The sequence below is a fragment of the Maylandia zebra genome, linkage group LG7 (genome assembly GCF_041146795.1).
Source record: "Maylandia zebra isolate NMK-2024a linkage group LG7, Mzebra_GT3a, whole genome shotgun sequence".
NCBI classification, from domain to species: Eukaryota; Metazoa; Chordata; class Actinopteri; order Cichliformes; family Cichlidae; genus Maylandia; species Maylandia zebra.
Window position 1 is genome coordinate 69,145,251 of NC_135173.1, and position 17,979 is coordinate 69,163,229.

At 48.8% G+C, this 17,979-nt stretch overlaps 1 protein-coding gene across 3 annotated transcripts in view; it reads left to right on the plus strand.

Annotated features, from left to right (window-relative positions):
* ptprbl (protein tyrosine phosphatase receptor type B, like) overlaps window positions 1–17,979 on the plus strand; it is a 32,993-nt gene that overhangs the window by 668 nt on the left and 14,346 nt on the right. For 2 of the 3 annotated variants that reach the window (XM_024799401.2, XM_076887002.1), the window contains exons 2-12: window positions 2,363–4,221; window positions 6,196–6,475; window positions 9,087–9,395; window positions 9,718–9,981; window positions 11,458–11,721; window positions 11,884–12,147; window positions 12,224–12,493; window positions 12,591–12,857; window positions 15,661–15,924; window positions 16,153–16,416; window positions 17,249–17,512. In XM_024799401.2, the coding sequence (XP_024655169.2) occupies window positions 2,363–4,221; window positions 6,196–6,475; window positions 9,087–9,395; window positions 9,718–9,981; window positions 11,458–11,721; window positions 11,884–12,147; window positions 12,224–12,493; window positions 12,591–12,857; window positions 15,661–15,924; window positions 16,153–16,416; window positions 17,249–17,512 (4,569 nt within the window). Of the gene's footprint in view, window positions 1–2,362; window positions 4,222–5,492; window positions 5,725–6,195; window positions 6,476–9,086; window positions 9,396–9,717; window positions 9,982–11,457; window positions 11,722–11,883; window positions 12,148–12,223; window positions 12,494–12,590; window positions 12,858–15,660; window positions 15,925–16,152; window positions 16,417–17,248; window positions 17,513–17,979 lie in introns of those variants that run through there. The other variant, XM_076887003.1, reaches the window with a different exon arrangement.

Consider the following 17,979-nt stretch of genomic DNA (forward strand, 5'->3'; position numbering starts at 1 on the left):
AGACCTGAAGGTTGTGGACATCTTTGTGCCTTCGCGGCGGCTTTGAGTCTTTCGGGTCTGGTTCTGTTCAGATTCTTAAAGATGTGACGGCAGAATCACAGACTGTACGTGAAAGATGGATGTAGCCTCTGTGACATCACCGTCTGCTTTGTCTGCTTTGGTTCTCAGGCCAGAATAGCTGAAGCGTTCGGAGCAGCTTTCACTGCCTTTTACGGCAGTCAAAGCTCGGCTTCATCTCCAGGAACACAAACTGACGCATGCCACGTCGGCGGAGGAAAATGGTAGAAAGGAAATAGTTGGTACAGGAAGTGAGATCTTTACAGCCCTTTAGGGTTAAGCTTTTACACACTGGGCGTGTAAAATCTGTGTCAATATTTTTACTTGCCTTTTCTTAATGCAGCCATTCACACCAATGTGCATTTTCACTGCACGAATTTGCGGCATTTTCTTGGATGTTTCGGATCTGACCAATCAGGTCACTGCATCTGGTAACAAGTGCGCTCATAGCTCAAATCATGCATGGTGCTGAATATACAAGTATCTGGAAATAAGGGAAAAATTACTGATTGACCTCAGACATGAGGCGAGACCCTGCCACGGCTCACTCGCCGCCTGGTTCCTCGGCCTCCTCAGTGTGCTCCCATCTCTGCTAACAGGAGCTCCAACATGTCTGAATGCCATGCGTCCACCCTTAGATCGAACCATAACATCCTCCCTGCTGCTGCTTTGTCGTGAGATTTGGATGAGCCCAGCATCTGCGATGCTTCCTTCTGTGGTTTACTAACTTCTGGACGAGCTCTTCATGTCTACTTCATTTTTTCCACAGTGTGTTTTTTGACTTTCGGGTGCTAAAACGAAAGTTTTGATTCTGAAAACTGAAAAAAGAAGAGTAAATCTGTACGTTCTTTGTCAGCTTGGTGAACGTGCTGTGACAGCCTGATGAAGCGTTGCACGTCACACTGAGTCGGATGATTTAAAAACTCCAGGTTTTACTGTAACGCCTCCAATGACACCCCGAGCTCTCAGCTCTGTGCAGAGCACTTCACAACTGTCAAACCAAGAAAACAAAAAGTCCAAATGAGGATTTATTCTTCAGGCAGGAGCAGGCGGCTCTGGCTGCCCGAAAGAGAAACTCCTCGTCCCCCGGGGTCCAGCTCTGGGACCGCTGCTGTTCATTTCACCTCCAATAACAGCAGGATGGAGCAGACAGGCGTCAGTTCAGAGTTTGTTTATCTCGGTTATAATAACAAGCACGCATGCTGTCTGTGCTGGGTGATCATGGCGCCTCAACGCCCTGCTCCCCTGCCACACGCTCGGGTCGGCATAATTTTTGCGTGCTGATATTCAAATTCTTATCAGATTCAGAATCGTGTTTATATATACAGTTCAGCTGTTTAGGAGGGAGATGGCGAGGGGAAAGAAACTGATCCTGTGTCAGGTGGTCCTGGTCTGCAGGCTTCTGTACCATCTGCCAGAAGGCAGCAGGTCAAAGAGTGCAGGTCCTGGATGGAGGGCGATTATTGATGGGGCGTTTCCAGTTCTCTGCTGTGCTGACTCACACTCAGGTGTAGAGCAGGTGTCCGTCCCAAACGTTCCCGATGAACCTGGAAAAACACTGAGATAACTTCCGACTGCAGATGTTGACGGTGTTCTTGTTCTCCACTTAATCTCTAATAACTGAAATCATTTACAGTGTTTCGTGGGAATGACAGCATTACTAACACGTTACTTTTTCAGTAACTAGTAATCTAACTAATTACTATTTCTATCGTTACAACGCCGTTACTGTTACTATCAAGAAAATGCAGACGTGTTACTGTTTGTCAACACACAGACGGGTGAAGCTGTCTTCAGCTTACTGGGAGCTGGGTTTAGTCATAGTAAACCAATCACATGACCATTTAACATTAAATAGGAACTAGACGCTGTGTCAACCCAACCCAAGTGGTTACAAAAGACACACACCTGAGGCCTTGGCTACATTTTTGGGTAAATAGTTCCTCATAACTTTGTTGTTTAAAATTTGTGCATAAGTTTTCAAACTTTAGTAGGATGCACCTCCACCTGCGGGATCTGAAAACACTCACAGCCACATGTTCGGGCTCAGCTGGCTCAGACCGCAGAGCTTCAGGCACACACATTAGTTTTGTAGTTGGTTTGTAGGTTGGAGTAACTGGGCTATAAGCTCTAAAAGCAGCGCAGGTCAGTCTTAAGTGTGTCTGTCATCAGTGGGCGGAGTCCAGGTTGGGCTGAACTTTAACGTAAGGTGTTTGCGTTCAGGATTAACGCGTGATTTCACTAATCTGTAAATGTGACAAGTCAGAGCCGCTCTTTATATTCTCACCTTTCTTCTCACTTTCAGACACATCTCCAGCCACCTCCACCTTTTCTTCATCCACACCGCTGGACCTGTCTAACTCCACCCAAACCATCAGGAGTCCTGGGAACGCTGTCACGGAAAATCTGTCACCTCCAGATGTTTCCCCTGCAGTCACCCACCTATCCCCTTTAAATGGCACAGCTGCTTTTACCATGGACCAGTCAGTCGCCTCGGAGACCTCGTCAGGTGGAGGTGACTCCCTAGTCAGGACGGAGGTGGTCACGTCGTTGTACGAGTCATCGTCCTCCATCGCTAGAAACCAGTCCGAGTCGAGCGGAGATGGAGGCGTGACAGCAACAGACATCATAACTGAGCTACAACCCAAGGACGGATCCACACACCAAACATCTGCAGCACCCTCAGACAGCACCGCCTCAGCTGCACCCACCACCACCACTCCTCCACCGTCTGCATCCAGCACCAGCACATATAGACCACCCAGGTCTCACAGCCAGACCCCGCCCACAGACACAGACTACACCCTTCATCCAAACATCTCAGAGAGTCTGACTCCAGGAGTATTATCAACAGCACCAACAGGTGATGCGGTCCCTGCAAGTAGCACCTCAGCTCCATCAGTCCCACAAACGAGTACAACAAACACCAGCACCACTGCTGCTGTAACCACACCCTCTACGAGCAGCATAACAGCGCCTGCTCCAACCACAGCCACCAAAACCACACCTCCTACAGCCACCAGTAGCACCACCCCTGTCACAACTGCAGAGACTACAGTCGCACCATCAATAACAACACCAGCAACTACACACACAACCATCCCTTTGCCAGCTACAACAGCCAGCTTGACACACACCATCCAACCCTCCACTCGTGCCTCCACTCCCGCTACAACTGCAGCAACCACAGCCACGAACCCGTCTCTAACCACAGCCGTCGATACCACACCTGCCACTGCCAGTACCACCACAACCACAGAGACTGCAGCCACACTATCCATAACAACACCAGCAACTACACCTACATCCATGGCACCATCTCATACCACAGTCACCAAAACCACACCACCCACCACTCCCAGTGATAGTTTCCCAGCTACAACTGCAGATAGTAGAACCACCATGAGATTCATAACAATCTCCGCTACAACCACTCCACCTACGACCGCAACAGCATCTCCCGCTACAACCACCCCACCTACGACTGCAACCGCATCTCCCGCTACAACCACCCCACCTACGACTGTAACAGCATCTCCCGCTACAACCACCCCACCTACGACCGCAACAGCATCTCCCGCTACAACCACCCCACCTACGACTGTAACAGCATCTCCCGCTACAACCACCCCACCTACGACCGCAACAGCATCTCCCGCTACAACCACCCCACCTACGACTGTAACAGCATCTCCCGCTACAACCACCCCACCTACAACCGCAACAGCATCTCCCGCTACAACCACCCCACCTACGACTGTAACAGCATCTCCCGCTACAACCACCCCACCTACAACCGCAACAGCATCTCCCGCTATAACCACCCCACCTACGACTGTAACAGCATCTCCCGCTACAACCACCCCACCTACGACTGCAACCGCATCTCCCGCTACAACCACCCCACCTACGACTGCAACAGCATCTCCCGCTACAACCACCCCACCTACGACTGCAACAGCATCTCCCGCTACAACCACCCCACCTACGACTGCAACAGCATCTCCCGCTACAACCACCCCACCTACGACTGCAACAGCATCTCCTGCTACAACCACCAAAACCACGGCAACCACCACTACCAGCCCCACAACAACAAGCACCCCCGCTCCAGCAACAAGCATGCTTCACACTACTACGTCCAGAGTCACCTCCACCACACCTGTGAGTACCCCACCTCTGTTTGATGCTGTTATTTTAGAGGACTTCAACATGCGAGCACGCCTGTCTTCATACCTGATTAAAATGGTGTTTAGACGTGTTCAGGATGTTGTGTTGTGTTTGGCGGTAGTTCACGCCGGTTAACTCCAGATCAGTTTTATTCTCCTTGATTTTGATCTTTGACTGTTTGCTGCTTGTATGAAGAAGATCAGTGGGAAACCTGCCAGATGTTGGCAGAGGTTCGGTTTCCTGTGACTGGTGTGGTTCTGGTGCTCCGTGGGAGCATTGCTTCCAGCTGAAGCAGATGGTTGGGTCTGTGGAGCTGGTGGAGAGCAAATTGAGAGCTCAAAGCCAGTACATACTGAGTGTATGAAAAGACGATCACACTCCTGTGTTACTATGGAAACACAGTATTAATAGTATTATTTTACTCTACCATGTTGACCTGGTAAAGCTCTCCAGACTCTTTTTTATTCTGAAAATCAAAGTCAAATGTAGTCAAGAGGTCGAGTCTCAGAACACGACTTCCGTGTTGAAATGAAGATCGTGTATGAGTAACCTCAAAGTGTGTTTCCTGTTTACCGCTCACTGAGCGACTCCGTCCGTCACTAGAGTGAATCAGCCAGAGTAAATCAGCCAGAGTTTCGGCTGGCTGATTGGGACCCACACCCAGTTTCACACCTTGGCTCAGGCGATTAGAGGATCATCAGGGGTTCTTTTGTCCCTCTGTGGGGGGAAACTCCCACTAGGTTTATATCTGGGACTCTCCATCATTTGACCTTAGAACTGAAGAAGCTTCTCGGATGAGAGGTGAAACGTCTTCAAGCAACTTAAAGAAGTCCAGACGCTTTTCTTTCCAAGCTCCTTTGATCAAGCAGTTCAGACACATTTTATCAGAGGCGATGAAGAAGCATAGACTAATGAATGACTTAATCAGTGGTGGAAATAAAGAGGAGGTGCAGCCTCTGTGTGTGGTTTAAGGTCTGATTTTGCAGTGATGAAGATGAAGAAACGGTGTGCGTGCAACATAAAGCAGACTTTGATGCTGCTCATACATAAATAGAGCGAGCCTCTGGTGTGAGGCTGTTTCCTGATTGGATAACTCAACCCCAACAATAGCCCACTCTGATGGTAGCGATGGAGCTCAGTTTGATGCTAAAGGTTATGGAGAAAGTCCGAGGCGGGCAGGAAGGAAAGCAGGGCGGGGTGTGCAGAACGTGCCTCTGCTCGCTGAGGGAAAGTTTAAAGATCGATGGACCCAGAGAGAAAAGAGTCACACGGGTCCGGGATGCAGGAGAAAGAAGTTCCAGATCATTTCAGCCTCTGGAGCTGATGGAGGAAACCTCCAGCTCCTCTCTGGACCAAAGTACTTCAGCTGAAAGATGTCTGTAACTGTCAGTGTGTCAGAGGAAGCGTGTTTATTACCGAGCGGTCAGATTTAAATCAGGGATGCTCAGATGTGCCGCTACATGTTTGATTCTTGGATTCGTTTGGGGCGCAAAGACGGTGAGTTACCGGATCATTTATCTACATCCGCTTTCTGTTGTAAGCCAAAGACCAATAAGTAATACGGAGGCAACCTGACAATGGTCTGTGGTGACAGTGGGAAGGAAGAACTCCTTTTAGACAGGAAGAACCCTCCAACAGAATCAGGCTCAGGGGAAATACACAACAGAGTGCTTTGGGCCCTCACTCGTACTCTTTTCATTTCTTAGAGCGTGTAAGCACTACAGAAACAATAAAGTGCCTTATTTTCTGAGAGTGCGATGTTAATAGGGGAACTTTTTACCTCTGTGCAGGCATTTAAACACTCGTGTCACGAGTATGAACCCTTTGGTTTGATCCCAGGAGGAGACAACCTCCTCTGCATTTGCATTGCGAAGGCCATTTGTGTAAAAAAGACATCAGACACCAGGCCTTTGAGTTTCACAAACACCATTTGACCCTGACCCTTCTCTCTGTGACCTCCTGATGCAGGTCCAGACCTCAGAGGGTCCCCGATGCTCCGCAGACCTGAAGGAGATCAGCTCCAGCTCAGACTCCATCGCGGTGCAGGTAACGTCCGCCGGTCTGTCCTGTAACTTCAGTCTGTTCTGCATTCTGGACTCATGGTCCAGTCCTGCCCACTGCAAGTCTGATGGAGAGACCAGCAGCGCCACCATCTGTAATATAACGGGACTGCAACCCGGGACAGTGTATCAGCTGACAGCGGTTTCCAGGAAGGATGGCGAGATTAGCCACGGGACAGTTCAGACAGGTAGGAGCGCACCTGAAGAGTGAAGCTGCAGTTCAGAAGTTAGCACCTGAGTGCTCTGTGTAGCTATTTTAACTTTACCGTCACATTACTTAGAACAAGCTCCGCCCCTTTCTCATGACACCCGTGTACGTGTGCTCCCCATCATGGATAAACCTCCTGCCATTATTGATTATTGATCATATTATGTTTTAGAGCGCGCCAGGTTTTTAAACTTCAAGCAATAAAATCAACATTTCTAAAAATAATACGGTTAAAATATTCAAACTTGTAACTTCCAAGATTCAATATCTCTGGACCTGCTTTACTAACACGTGCATGAAAACAAAAAAATCACCATCAGATTTAGGGAAACATGTTAGTAAATCAGACTGTGCTCACTGCCTGCGTACGGCCAGGTGAAGTTGAAGAGCGCTGCAATGATGTAAGAGAGAAACCTGCACTGCTAAGCCAAGAAAGAAGGAGAACGTCCGGCTGCAGAAACCTTTAAAACACTTTCCTAACTCCAAGGAAGAATCCAGATCAGGGACCGCTTTCCATGGGAGTGATGACTGTTTTAAATAACAGAGAGATAAATAAATCAGGCTGAAATAACGGGCTGCTGAATATTGTTTCCCCTCAAACAGCGACTGTGGCTCCACAATGTTTGGAGTGAAACGAGAAGCAGACAAGAAGAAAGCGTGGAGCCGAGGAGGACGTGATCTGTGAGAAGAAGAAGCATTTCGGTGCTTATAATGTTTTGGAAAACTTTAATTAGAGTCTAAAAGGCAATAATAATTATTAGCAGTCGTTTCAAAGACGTGTGCTTCCTTACGATGGACCGGCATCTGTGCACTGTTGGTAAATGAGGCCGATTAATGCTTTGCTTTAATGATTACAAGTGTTTTCCAAAAACATGCCTAAACTAACCCAAACCCTGACCTCCCCCCATCACTGAACTGATCCAGGACCTGCTGCAAACAAACGAAGGAAGTGGCTGAGAGCAGAGGAGGGTGAGGAGGGTGAGGAGGGGATGTTTCTGGAAACAAACACTCAAGATGAGATGAAGACCATTGTTAGAGAGTGTTTCTGTGTTTATCAGGAACTTTCTGGAACGAGCAGCTGCCTCCGAGCTTTCTCTGGTTTTCTCTCAACATTGAAAATGTTCCTGCTCTGTTCATTTTCGTCCCAATTAATACGTTCACATCAGGACGGTGACTGTCAGACTGAAGGCTGGCCGTGAATCACATGGACACGTTTCCTCTGCTGCAGTTTGAAGACCACCGTTCAGGGTAAGGTGGAGTCAGGCGTTGCTTGCTGTGCCTCGGTCCAGTCGTCTCGTAAAAGTCACAGAATCATTTGGATCTTTACAAGTCTGTTGACGTTTCTGGAGCTTCGCAGCTTGTGCTGTGTGGGTCGGACATTTTGTCCTTGGGGTGTTGCCAGCCTTCCAACAGCAAGCAGGGAAGTCTGCTCAAACAGGAAGCCATCACGAAGAACAGGCCAGAGTTCAGGATCGGGGGGGTTGTCCTCATCATCCTGCCCCACCCAGCCTATGTTTTTCAGTTTCCTGTGTGGACTCATGCTGCCTCCGTGAAAACGCTCTCATTCTTTTAGCTGCTCGAACAAGCGTGTGGGCCTCTGCAGCAGCACAGTGTAACAATCACTGCGCCCACGACCACCAACCACATGGGGAATTCACCAAAGCCAGTAGAAGTTCACAATTCTAGATGCCAAAACATAAATATAAACCCGGTCATTAAAAAGGCGTGTTAAACCACTAACATGGTGGCAGGTCATGCTACATGTAGGGCGGTCACCAACAGACTGCACACTATGGAACAAAGCTGATGCTCAGTGGTGCTGACGACTAAACTGAAACTCAGACCCACCTGGATGCAGATGTTTTAGCTGCTTCTCTAAATTGGAAGTCTTTCCTCCTCTGGTTTACAGGATAGTAGTGTTGGCTTTGGGAAATCATTTACCATCTCTTGGTCATCCCTCTGAAACGCACAGTCTTCCCTAGCCGACTCTACCAGAGCTGTTGTGACAGCTGCACTAATCGCCAATTCACGTGTTGTTTTCGATGTTCTTTTGCTCCTTCTTCTTTTTCCTTTGCGTCTTTTTTCTGCAACTAATCCAAACCACAACCCCACCCATGATCCTCGACCACAACCTCCCAGTCCAACTCAAACTCCAAATCTGTCCCCAAACCCACCATAAACCTGTCCCCTTCCATGGTCTTCAACCCGCAATCCAAACTTGTACTCCTTTGAACTCAACCCAAATCTCATTGCCCACCGCAGTCTGTACCAGAAACCCAACCCCAATCCAAACACTACCTCCAACCCTAACCTTAATCCCAGCCTGTCCCTAAACTCAGCCTAGACCTTTCTCCAAGCAGGAGCCACAGCCTGATCCAATCTAAAGTGTTTCTGAATGAACAGCAACAGATACACCAGAACCAAACCAAACCCCCTGAAATCTGCTGCTACAGTTCAGTGTCTTAGTTTTAAAAAACGTTGATTATCCAAATATTAATTAATGGAAAACAAAAGCGCTGTAAAATGTCATTTCAAAATAAAATGTCCTGTTTTCAGTGTGGGTATACACTGAGTGTCCTCTCCTGTTTCAGACCCAGTTGGCCCAGCTCATCTGGACCTCCAGCTGGGCCCAGCTCAACCTCATCATAAAAGCCTGTTTATGGTTCTAAGCGGCTCGGCTCTGACGGTGTCCTGGACTCAGCCTACCGGTCGTGTGGACTGGTACGATGTGACTCTGGAGGACACGAGCTCCGGATCCCGGCGCAGGACCAGAATCAAGGGCTCTGCAGCCTCCCAAACCGGGTTCACCTCCCTGATTCCTGGGACTCTGTACAAAGTCAGTGTGGTAGCTTCAGCTGGGAACAAGAGCGCCTCACCTGTCCACGCAATGACAGCTACAGGTGAGCTACAACACCTGCAGAATCTTCTCACGTTCAAGTTTTATTATTGTACAGGTAGCAACAGCACATCACTACCAGCAATGAAATTCTTACACTCAGAGGGATATGTTGCTCTGGAACATGATTAGAATGCACCTGATTGGCTGAGAGCTTATCACATGATCAATAATAATAAAAACATAGAGCTTTAAAAAGGAATAAAACTAAAACTGTTCCAGAGCAACTCATTCAGCGTGAAAGTGGTTTAAAAAGAAAAACAGTGACCATCACAGTGGTGTCAATACCCTCTGATCTCTCCACCACCCCTCTCTCCCTGCCTCAGCTCCCTCCTCAGTGGACGGCCTGCAGGTGGCGTCCTCTTCCTCACACAGCCTCGGGGTGACTTGGTGGATTGGCTCGGGTCGCACGGAGAACCTCAGGGTTCTGCTGAGGGATCGGGCTGGTGTTCTGCTGAAGAACATCACTCTGAAGAACAGCAGCACCTCGGCAGAGCTGGATGGTCTGCACCCAGGGACCCCGTACACCATCACCGTGGTAACAGAAGCAGTCGGCCTTCAGAGCTCCGCCTCGACAGCATCCGTCACAGGTAGCGAAAGCACTGACCCGTGTTTGAATCTGAAGTAATCTGAGTACATGAGTGTTTCTAAAATACCAAAACACTCGATGGACGTGTGAACTGTGAATTTAGAGATTCGCCCTCATGTCCAGGTCTCTGAACCTTCATCCACTTTCTTCCTGCGTCTTAAAAAGCGGTTTGATGCTGTAGACGATGAAACAAAGATATGGAATTAGCGGATTTCAGGTCAGGGACTCATCTGCAGAACAGATTATACTTCACCATGCCATCTAAAAATACCCATAAACTGGGAAATACAAATAACCTGCATTAAAAACACTGAGCTCAAAGCTCACCTACATCTGAGTGTGGTTATCCCCAGAACACCTCCACAAACTCCTCCGATCATCAGCAGGGAGCAAAAGGCGTTCACCTGGAGAGACCCGACAAGCACGTGTTAGTAAAACAACACCCGCAGACAGATGTGAGCTACGATGTCTTCAGAGCTCCAATCAGCAGGAAGCTGCAGCAGGGATACAGGAAGTCACGGCTAAAATGAGCTTGAGGAGACAACCTTTCGTCTGTTTCTCAACCTTTCAACCAGACATGGACGTAAAATGACGTCTTTTCAGAGTTCACGACTGACCAATCAGAATTAACCGTCTGAGGTCATCATTGCTGACCCTAACCCCACCCGCACTTTGCAGCATCGGGTTTGAGTCCCAAATATCTGTGGAGGCATCTACAATGTGAACATCGCTGCGTTTTATTTCTTATTCCGCAGAGTTTAACAGCGTCGTTAAATATCTTTGTTGTTTACAGTCCACAACGTGACCTCGGTCATCTGTTTTTCTGGTTCAGACTTTAATGCGTTGAAGTGGCAGTGAATCCACTCAGCGAGGCTGCGTCCTGCTGTGTCATCTTAAATGAGTCACGTGTTTGTCGGACAGCCGACCAGCTGTGAGATTTGCAACCGATGGACTTTACCTCGGCGTTGTTAGCCTGTAAAATAGTTTCAAATATTTCTGTCAGCATGAAGTTAATGAAGTTGTCTTCATTCCTCTGAGCGTTCGAGTTTCGGCGTGAAGCTAAAAACTGGATCTTCGTCGTCCTGCGGCTCTGTTTTTCTTTCCAGCAGCAGCGGCGTTTCTGGGATATTTCAGACCTTTCTCCCTCACGCCCTTTCTCTGTCTACAGCTGCTCACCTCACCCAGCCTCTTCATCGCTTCAGTAAATCTGTTCACACGTGGCACAGACTCTCCACCCACACCACATTACATAAACTGTAATGTGGTGGAGCACTGTAACAAAAAATAATTTCCCCCAGGGATCAATAAAGTATTCTGATTCTGATTCTGATAAACGCCCATTAATCATTGTATTGAAACACTGCTGCTGCTTCCAGGTGAACACATGAGACAGCTGGTAAAGTTCAGGTGAAACAGGAAGAAGAGGAGAAAACTGTACAAACATGAGTCTAACGTGGGTCCTCCTCCTTTTCTTCAGCCCCAGCACCAGTGTCACGTCTCGTCCTCGAAAACAACGGCAGCTCAGACCACCTGCGAGCCTCCTGGCTCCCACCTAAAGGAGGGGTGGAATCCTACCTGGTGACCCTGAGGGCTCCAGGATCCGACCCTCAGCTACGCCACCTTCTCCCCAACATCACCCAAGTGGAGTTTGAGGGCCTGACCCCTGGGCGTAGCTACGAGGTGTCAGTCAGTTCCTCAGCAGGCAGTCAGACCACCGAGAGCAGGAGCACAGCGAGGACAGGTGAGTTCAGCTCAGAGAGCAGGTACAGAGGGAGTTACAGGTACATGCCGTCGCGTCAGGTGGAGGTGAGAACGCTGGACCACAGACTCAGACGCCCTCTGCTGGGGGGTCTGTGTTGTTTTTATTGCTTTTAATTTCCCCGTCTGTCTTATGCTGTTTCAGTACCTGACCAGGTGTCAGCGCTCTCTATGTCGGCTGATGCTCGAACACTGTGGCTCCGCTGGCTGCCCCCCAGAGGCGACTGGGAGAACTACAGCGTCATCCTGAAGAATGGCTCGGTGGTTCTGGCAAATGAGACCGTCAGTAAGGCAAGCAGGCAGCACGCCTTCTCCATCCTCAGCCTGGTCCCCGGACGACTCTACAGTGCAGAGGTCACAGTTCACAGTGGCGTTCTGAGCAACACAGCACGCTGCAGCAGTCAGCTGGGTCAGTTCACTTGAAGTCTGAACTTCCAAAATGAGTCGGTATCAGTGTTGTTGACCCTACCCCTTCCTCTCTGCAGCGCCGTGGCCCGTGCAGCAGCTGCTCGTACGCCAGGCTGACGAAACCTCACTGAGCGTCCGGTGGAGTCGGCCGCCCGGACAATGGGACGGCTTCACCGTGCTCCTCAGGTGGGCAACCGCTGCTGCCACCATTGTAGATCAGAGAGTCCTCGGCTGGGAGGCCAAAGAGTGCACTTTCAACAGCATCACGCCTGGGGGCCAGTACATCATTACCGTGACAACCAACAGCGGTAACCTGAGCAGTTCCGCCTCTGTGACGGCACGGACCAGTACGTCACAGCGACGATGACGATGCCACGATTGTAGTATCAATGAAGCATTATTGTTGTTCCTGTTGTAATGCGTTTCCTTTCTCCACCCCCTCAGCTCCGGCTCAGGTCAGTGGGCTGCGGCTCTCCAACCTCGGCAGCACCGACAGTCTGCAGGCGCGGTGGGCACCGGCTTCCGGATATCTGGACTCCTACCAAGTCTTGCTGGTTCACGACAGCAGCGTCATCAAGAATGAGAGCGTGATGGCCAACATCAGCAGCCTCAGCTTCCAGGCCCTGAGACCGGGCGCCCTGTACCGCGTGGTGGTGACCACGGTCAGAGTGGGACACATCTCCAGACAGACGGTGTCCGAGGGACGCACAGGTAAGAAACGCCAGCAGTCGTTTCAGGAACAACACGAGGGTGGAGTCGAGCTGCAGCTTAAACAAAGTGCTCACGCCGTGGGAGATTTATCAGCATGAAGGCTGTACCAGTGAGTCACACCTGACAGCAATGAGAACAGCTCGTTTATTTCTGGTAACCCTGAATTAACCTGAGGAATTAAAACATAACCCAGCTAAACAAACTGTGCCAGTGTTGTCATTAACACTGCTAATTGTTAACAGCATTTATCAGTCATATAACTGGACAGAAGTTAATGCGCATCAAGTCTTTCAGAAATAAAAACAGGTGTATATGTGACGTAATAATAGTATAATTGATCATAATAAGATCAATAATACCATTGATTATGTATTGACTCTGTGTATTTCAGACACATTCTTACTTTGTGTGCTTGTTGAACTGAGAGCAGGATATTAGTGAAAAGCAGGAATTTGTGAGGAATTTTCAGGAAGCGCTGATGACAGAGAGACTTCCCGTCAGGGCGGAGCTTCATTGTTCTTCACCAGTGCCGGCAGCCGTTGTATAACTTGCAGAGGACTTTATGAAGATCACAGAACATACAGAGCGTGCAGAGTAGTCACGATTTCATCTTTGAAACGGATCAAAATAAACAGCAGGAAACATGCTCATCCACTTTGATCCAGGTGGCTCGGAGAATGAATGTGTGAGTGGTTGTTACAAAAGAGAGTGCTGGTGTGAATGAGGCGCCTCTGGGAGAAGAGAGGCGCCGTGTAAGGATCAGTCGCTCACTTTGATGATATCAGGAGCGAGAGGTCATCTGCGTTTTAATTTTACTCTGAGATGTTTTTCTAAAGCTTCTGGGTTTGGAGCTCACAGTGTGCAGACATGGTAGAGCATTGCTACATCACAGCATCATGATTCAGTGCTCCCCCCGTGTGATCTCTGCATGCTCTCTGTGCTCCTGTCAGAGTTCTCCACAGGTGCAGGTTTTGTTGAACAGAACAGAATATCTTACCTGTTGTTGTAACAAGTACAAAAAATATAAAGTGCAGTCCCTGCGGTGTCAAAAAGTTTAAATATAATTAGAAGAAGAATAAAAATGAGGTAGAACACATCATTCAATAGGGCTCTCTGCAGAACGCTGCAGCACGGGTTTTAACTGGTAAAAGAACATTTGGGCATATTACTCTGGTTCTGTCCTCCTTACACTGGCTTAAAATTGTACTGAGGATCTATTTCAATTTTTTTTTACTGGTTTTTAAATCCTTAACTGCTCTGGCGCCTGTATATTTGCCCTACGTCCCCCCTCGTTCACTCAGCTGAGCAGCTGTTGCTCTCAGGCCCTAACGCTGAAACTTAGAGGAGATCAAGTGTCCTCTACTGTGGCCCCGAAGCTTTGGGATGATCTTCCTCTTCACATCAGGCAGTCTACCTCAGTGGTGGTCTTTAAATCCAGGTTAAAAACTCATTTTAGAGTGGGGCCTCATCTTTCCTCAGCCCTCAGCCTCAACACCGGCTCTCCACAAGGCTGTGTACTGAGTCCCCTACTGTACACTCTGTACACACATGACTGTGTTAGTTCCCACCCAGACAACACAGTCATCAAGTTTGCAGATGATACCACTGTGGTGGGGCTCATCTCAGGGGGAGATGAGACTGCATACAGAGCTGAAGTTCAGAGGCTGTCAGATTGGTGTGCAGACAACAACCTGGACCTCAATACCACCAAAACAAAAGAACTGGTAGTTTACTTCAGAAGGAGGAAGTCCGAGCTGCAGCCTGTCAGCATCAACGGGGAGTGCGTGGAAAGGGTCTCCAGTTTCAAGTTTCTGGGTGTGCACATAGACACAGACCTCCAATGGAGCTCTAACACCTCTGCGGTCTTAAAGAAGGCCCAACAGCGTCTCCACTTTCTGAGAATCCTCAGAAAAATGGACCTGAAGAAGGAGCTGCTGACCGTCTTCTACCGCTGCTCCATTGAAAGTGTGCTGACATATTGCATCGGTGTGTGGTTCTCCAGCTGCACCACAGCACACAGAAAGGCACTCCAGAGGGTCATCAACATGGCCCAAAAAATCATTGGACATCCTCTTCCCTCCCTGAAGGACCTGTACAGCACTCGCTGTCTCAAGAGGGCACGCAGCATCCTACGGGACTGCACACACCCAGGACACCGGGTGTTTAAGCTGCTGCCGTCTGGCAGGAGGTTCAGGCTGCTGAGGTCCCAAACAAATAGACTCAAGGACAGCTTTTACAACAGGGCAATAGCCCTGATCAATGTAAATAGCTGACCTGACTGGATACCTCCCTGGACTTTTTAGGGGGAGGTAACAATGTTTAAAACGATAACAATAATATTTATATTTATAACAAGGTGCAATAATAATTAATGTGCAATAATAACAGTGTGCAATACACATACATGTATTCTTCTTTTTATACTAAGTTAATATACTGTGTTGTGTTGTTTGTTACGTTGTGATGTGTCATATCGTGTCGTGTTGTGTTATATGTAGTGCCGACGTAGGACAGTTTTTCCAATTTCATTGTACTACTGTACTATGTATGACTGTGCAATGACAATAAAGAGTTATCTTATCTTATCTTATTTTTATTCACTGGGCTTAAACTGACACTGTTATCAGTCTTTGTTCTAATGCTCCAGCAGTGGGAACAGCCGTCCCCAAGAGTTTGAAGATGTTTTTGAGACTCAAAATGTGCTTTTAGTGTCACAGTTAGGTTATGGTTAGGGTAATCTAAGGTACGAAAACGAGTGTGCTTGTGTGTTTACTCTGACTCCGCCCTCTTCCTACCCCCTCAGTGCCGGCGGCAGTGAGCGATGTCAGGGTCAGCAACAACGGGCGCATGGACTTCCTCAGCGTGTCTTGGAGTCAGGCTGTAGGTGAGGTGGACAGATACCTGGTGACCCTGAGTGACCGGGAGAGGACCATTCACACCCTCACCGTGCCCAAGTCGACCCCGACATGCGTTTTCGACTCGCTGGTGTCTGGACGCCTCTACAACATCTCCATCACTACCTGCAGCGGTCTCTACAAAAATCAGACGTTCATCCAGGAGAGGACACGTATGTACACCACTCACAGCATCGACCAGTCAGAATTTTAAACCATGTTGCAGTAAAGTCGGCACTTTAGAACAATTCATTCAGTTTGTAAGTGTTAAACAGCAAAAATGATACCAACACGTGCTTGTCCAGGTCTATACACACCTGGCTCTGTACCTGCTGCACCCTTTTTGCACAAAACACCGTAAACTCCGGTATCATCAGTCTTGTCTGATTATCCTCCATCAGAGCCGTCGAAGGTCCAAAGCCCCACAGCGACCCACAATGCTTCGGACAGCTACCTGAAGGTGTACTGGCGTCATGCTGCTGGAGACTTCGACCTGTATCAGGTGTTCATCAAGCACAACAACGTCTTCCTGCAAAACAAGACAGTTTCAAAGACGGAGCACAACTGTGTGTTCACCGGCCTGGTGCCTGGCAGACTCTACACAGTGCTAGTGACCACGTGGAGCGGAAAGTACGAAGCCATTGCCTCCACCCATGGCAGCACCTGTGAGTGACCTTTGACCTCAGTCGGGCTCATTAGGAACATGAATGCTGCATCATTCAGCGAGTAAACTAGATGATACATGTCAGGATGCAGTCGAGCTCAGCAGGCGATAGATCGATCGGTGAGAAGGAAAGAAAAACTGTATTTGTTGCCAGATCTGCTGCTGCTCCTCCTCTTTGAGGGACGCTAGCTGAGATGTTTCGGTCCATCTGGGAGGAGACCCCAGACATGCTATGTCCCTCAGCTGGACTTGAAACACCTCTGTGTCCCACGAGAACAGTAGGGGACTGGGCATTTTTGATGATGGGTGGATGGATGATGGGTGGATGGATGGATACATGAATACTTGTTTATATCACGTTCATATGTTTTGCTTGTTACAACATAATAAGATGTGGGAATAAAGCACCAAGTTTCAGATCTGAACCAGGAGGAACAAAGAAACATGTCCCGGTCGTTGTGTCCTTAGGCAAGACACTTCACCCGTTGCCTACTGGTGGTGGTCAGAGGGCCCGGTGGCGCCAGTGTCTGGCAGCCTCGCCTCTGTCAGTGCGCCCCAGGGTGGCTGTGGCTACATGTAGCTGCCATCACCAGTGTGTGAATGGGTGGATGACAGGTTGTGTAAAGCACTTTGGGGTCCTTAGGGACTAGCAAAGCGCTATACAAATACAGCCATTTATCAGCAGATGTTCTTGTCTCTCAGTATCTCTGCAGGAGTTTTGATATGCTTAAACAGCAGCAACGTCCTTGTTCATTTCAAATTCAAAACAAAGCAAATCTGCTCTCTGAGGCTCCTGGAGACTAACTGTGGGTCATGTCATGTCCATCCTTCAGTCCCGGCGGCAGTGCGTTCCCTGACTCTGGCTAGGCGGGGCACCGAGGACCTGCGGGTGACGTGGATGGCAGCTCCGGGTGACGTGGATCACTACGAAGTGCAGCTGCTGTTCAGCGACATGAAGGTGTTTCCTCCCATCACTCTGGGCAGCGGTGTGAGGGATTGCGTCCTGTCATCACTCACACCTGGGCGGCTTTACAAGATCATAGTTTCCACGTACAGCGGCACCAATCAGAAGGCCCGGTACATAGAGGGTCGCACAGGTCAGAGGTCACAGAGGTCTGCTGCCTCTAAACATCACACCACATAATCCAGCACTCCATGTTCAAAAAGGAAAATCTTGGTAATTTACAGTTTACAAAACATCCTGAAAATCTGTTACGGCTTATTTGTAGAGTCCTGCACTTTGTTGTCAGGTGGACAATGTCTGTGAAGATGTTTGTGAAGTTTCTCAGTCAGCCAGGTCAGTCTAAGGAGCTTGGAAAGAAAAGCGTTGGGAATTGTTTCATCTGAGAAGCTTCTCCAATTCTAAGAGAGTCCCAGATTTTTAAGCCCTATTGTGAGTGTCCCTAAGAGGGTCATGATGTGGGTGACTCACACCTTGGGTCATTTGATCACATGATAGGGTGGGGCAAGGTCTCACAATGGGTTCACCCCAAATCCACACCCGTTTTCACATGTTGGCTCATGAGGTTAGGCAGAGGAGGGGGTCCACGACCCTCGCTTTTCT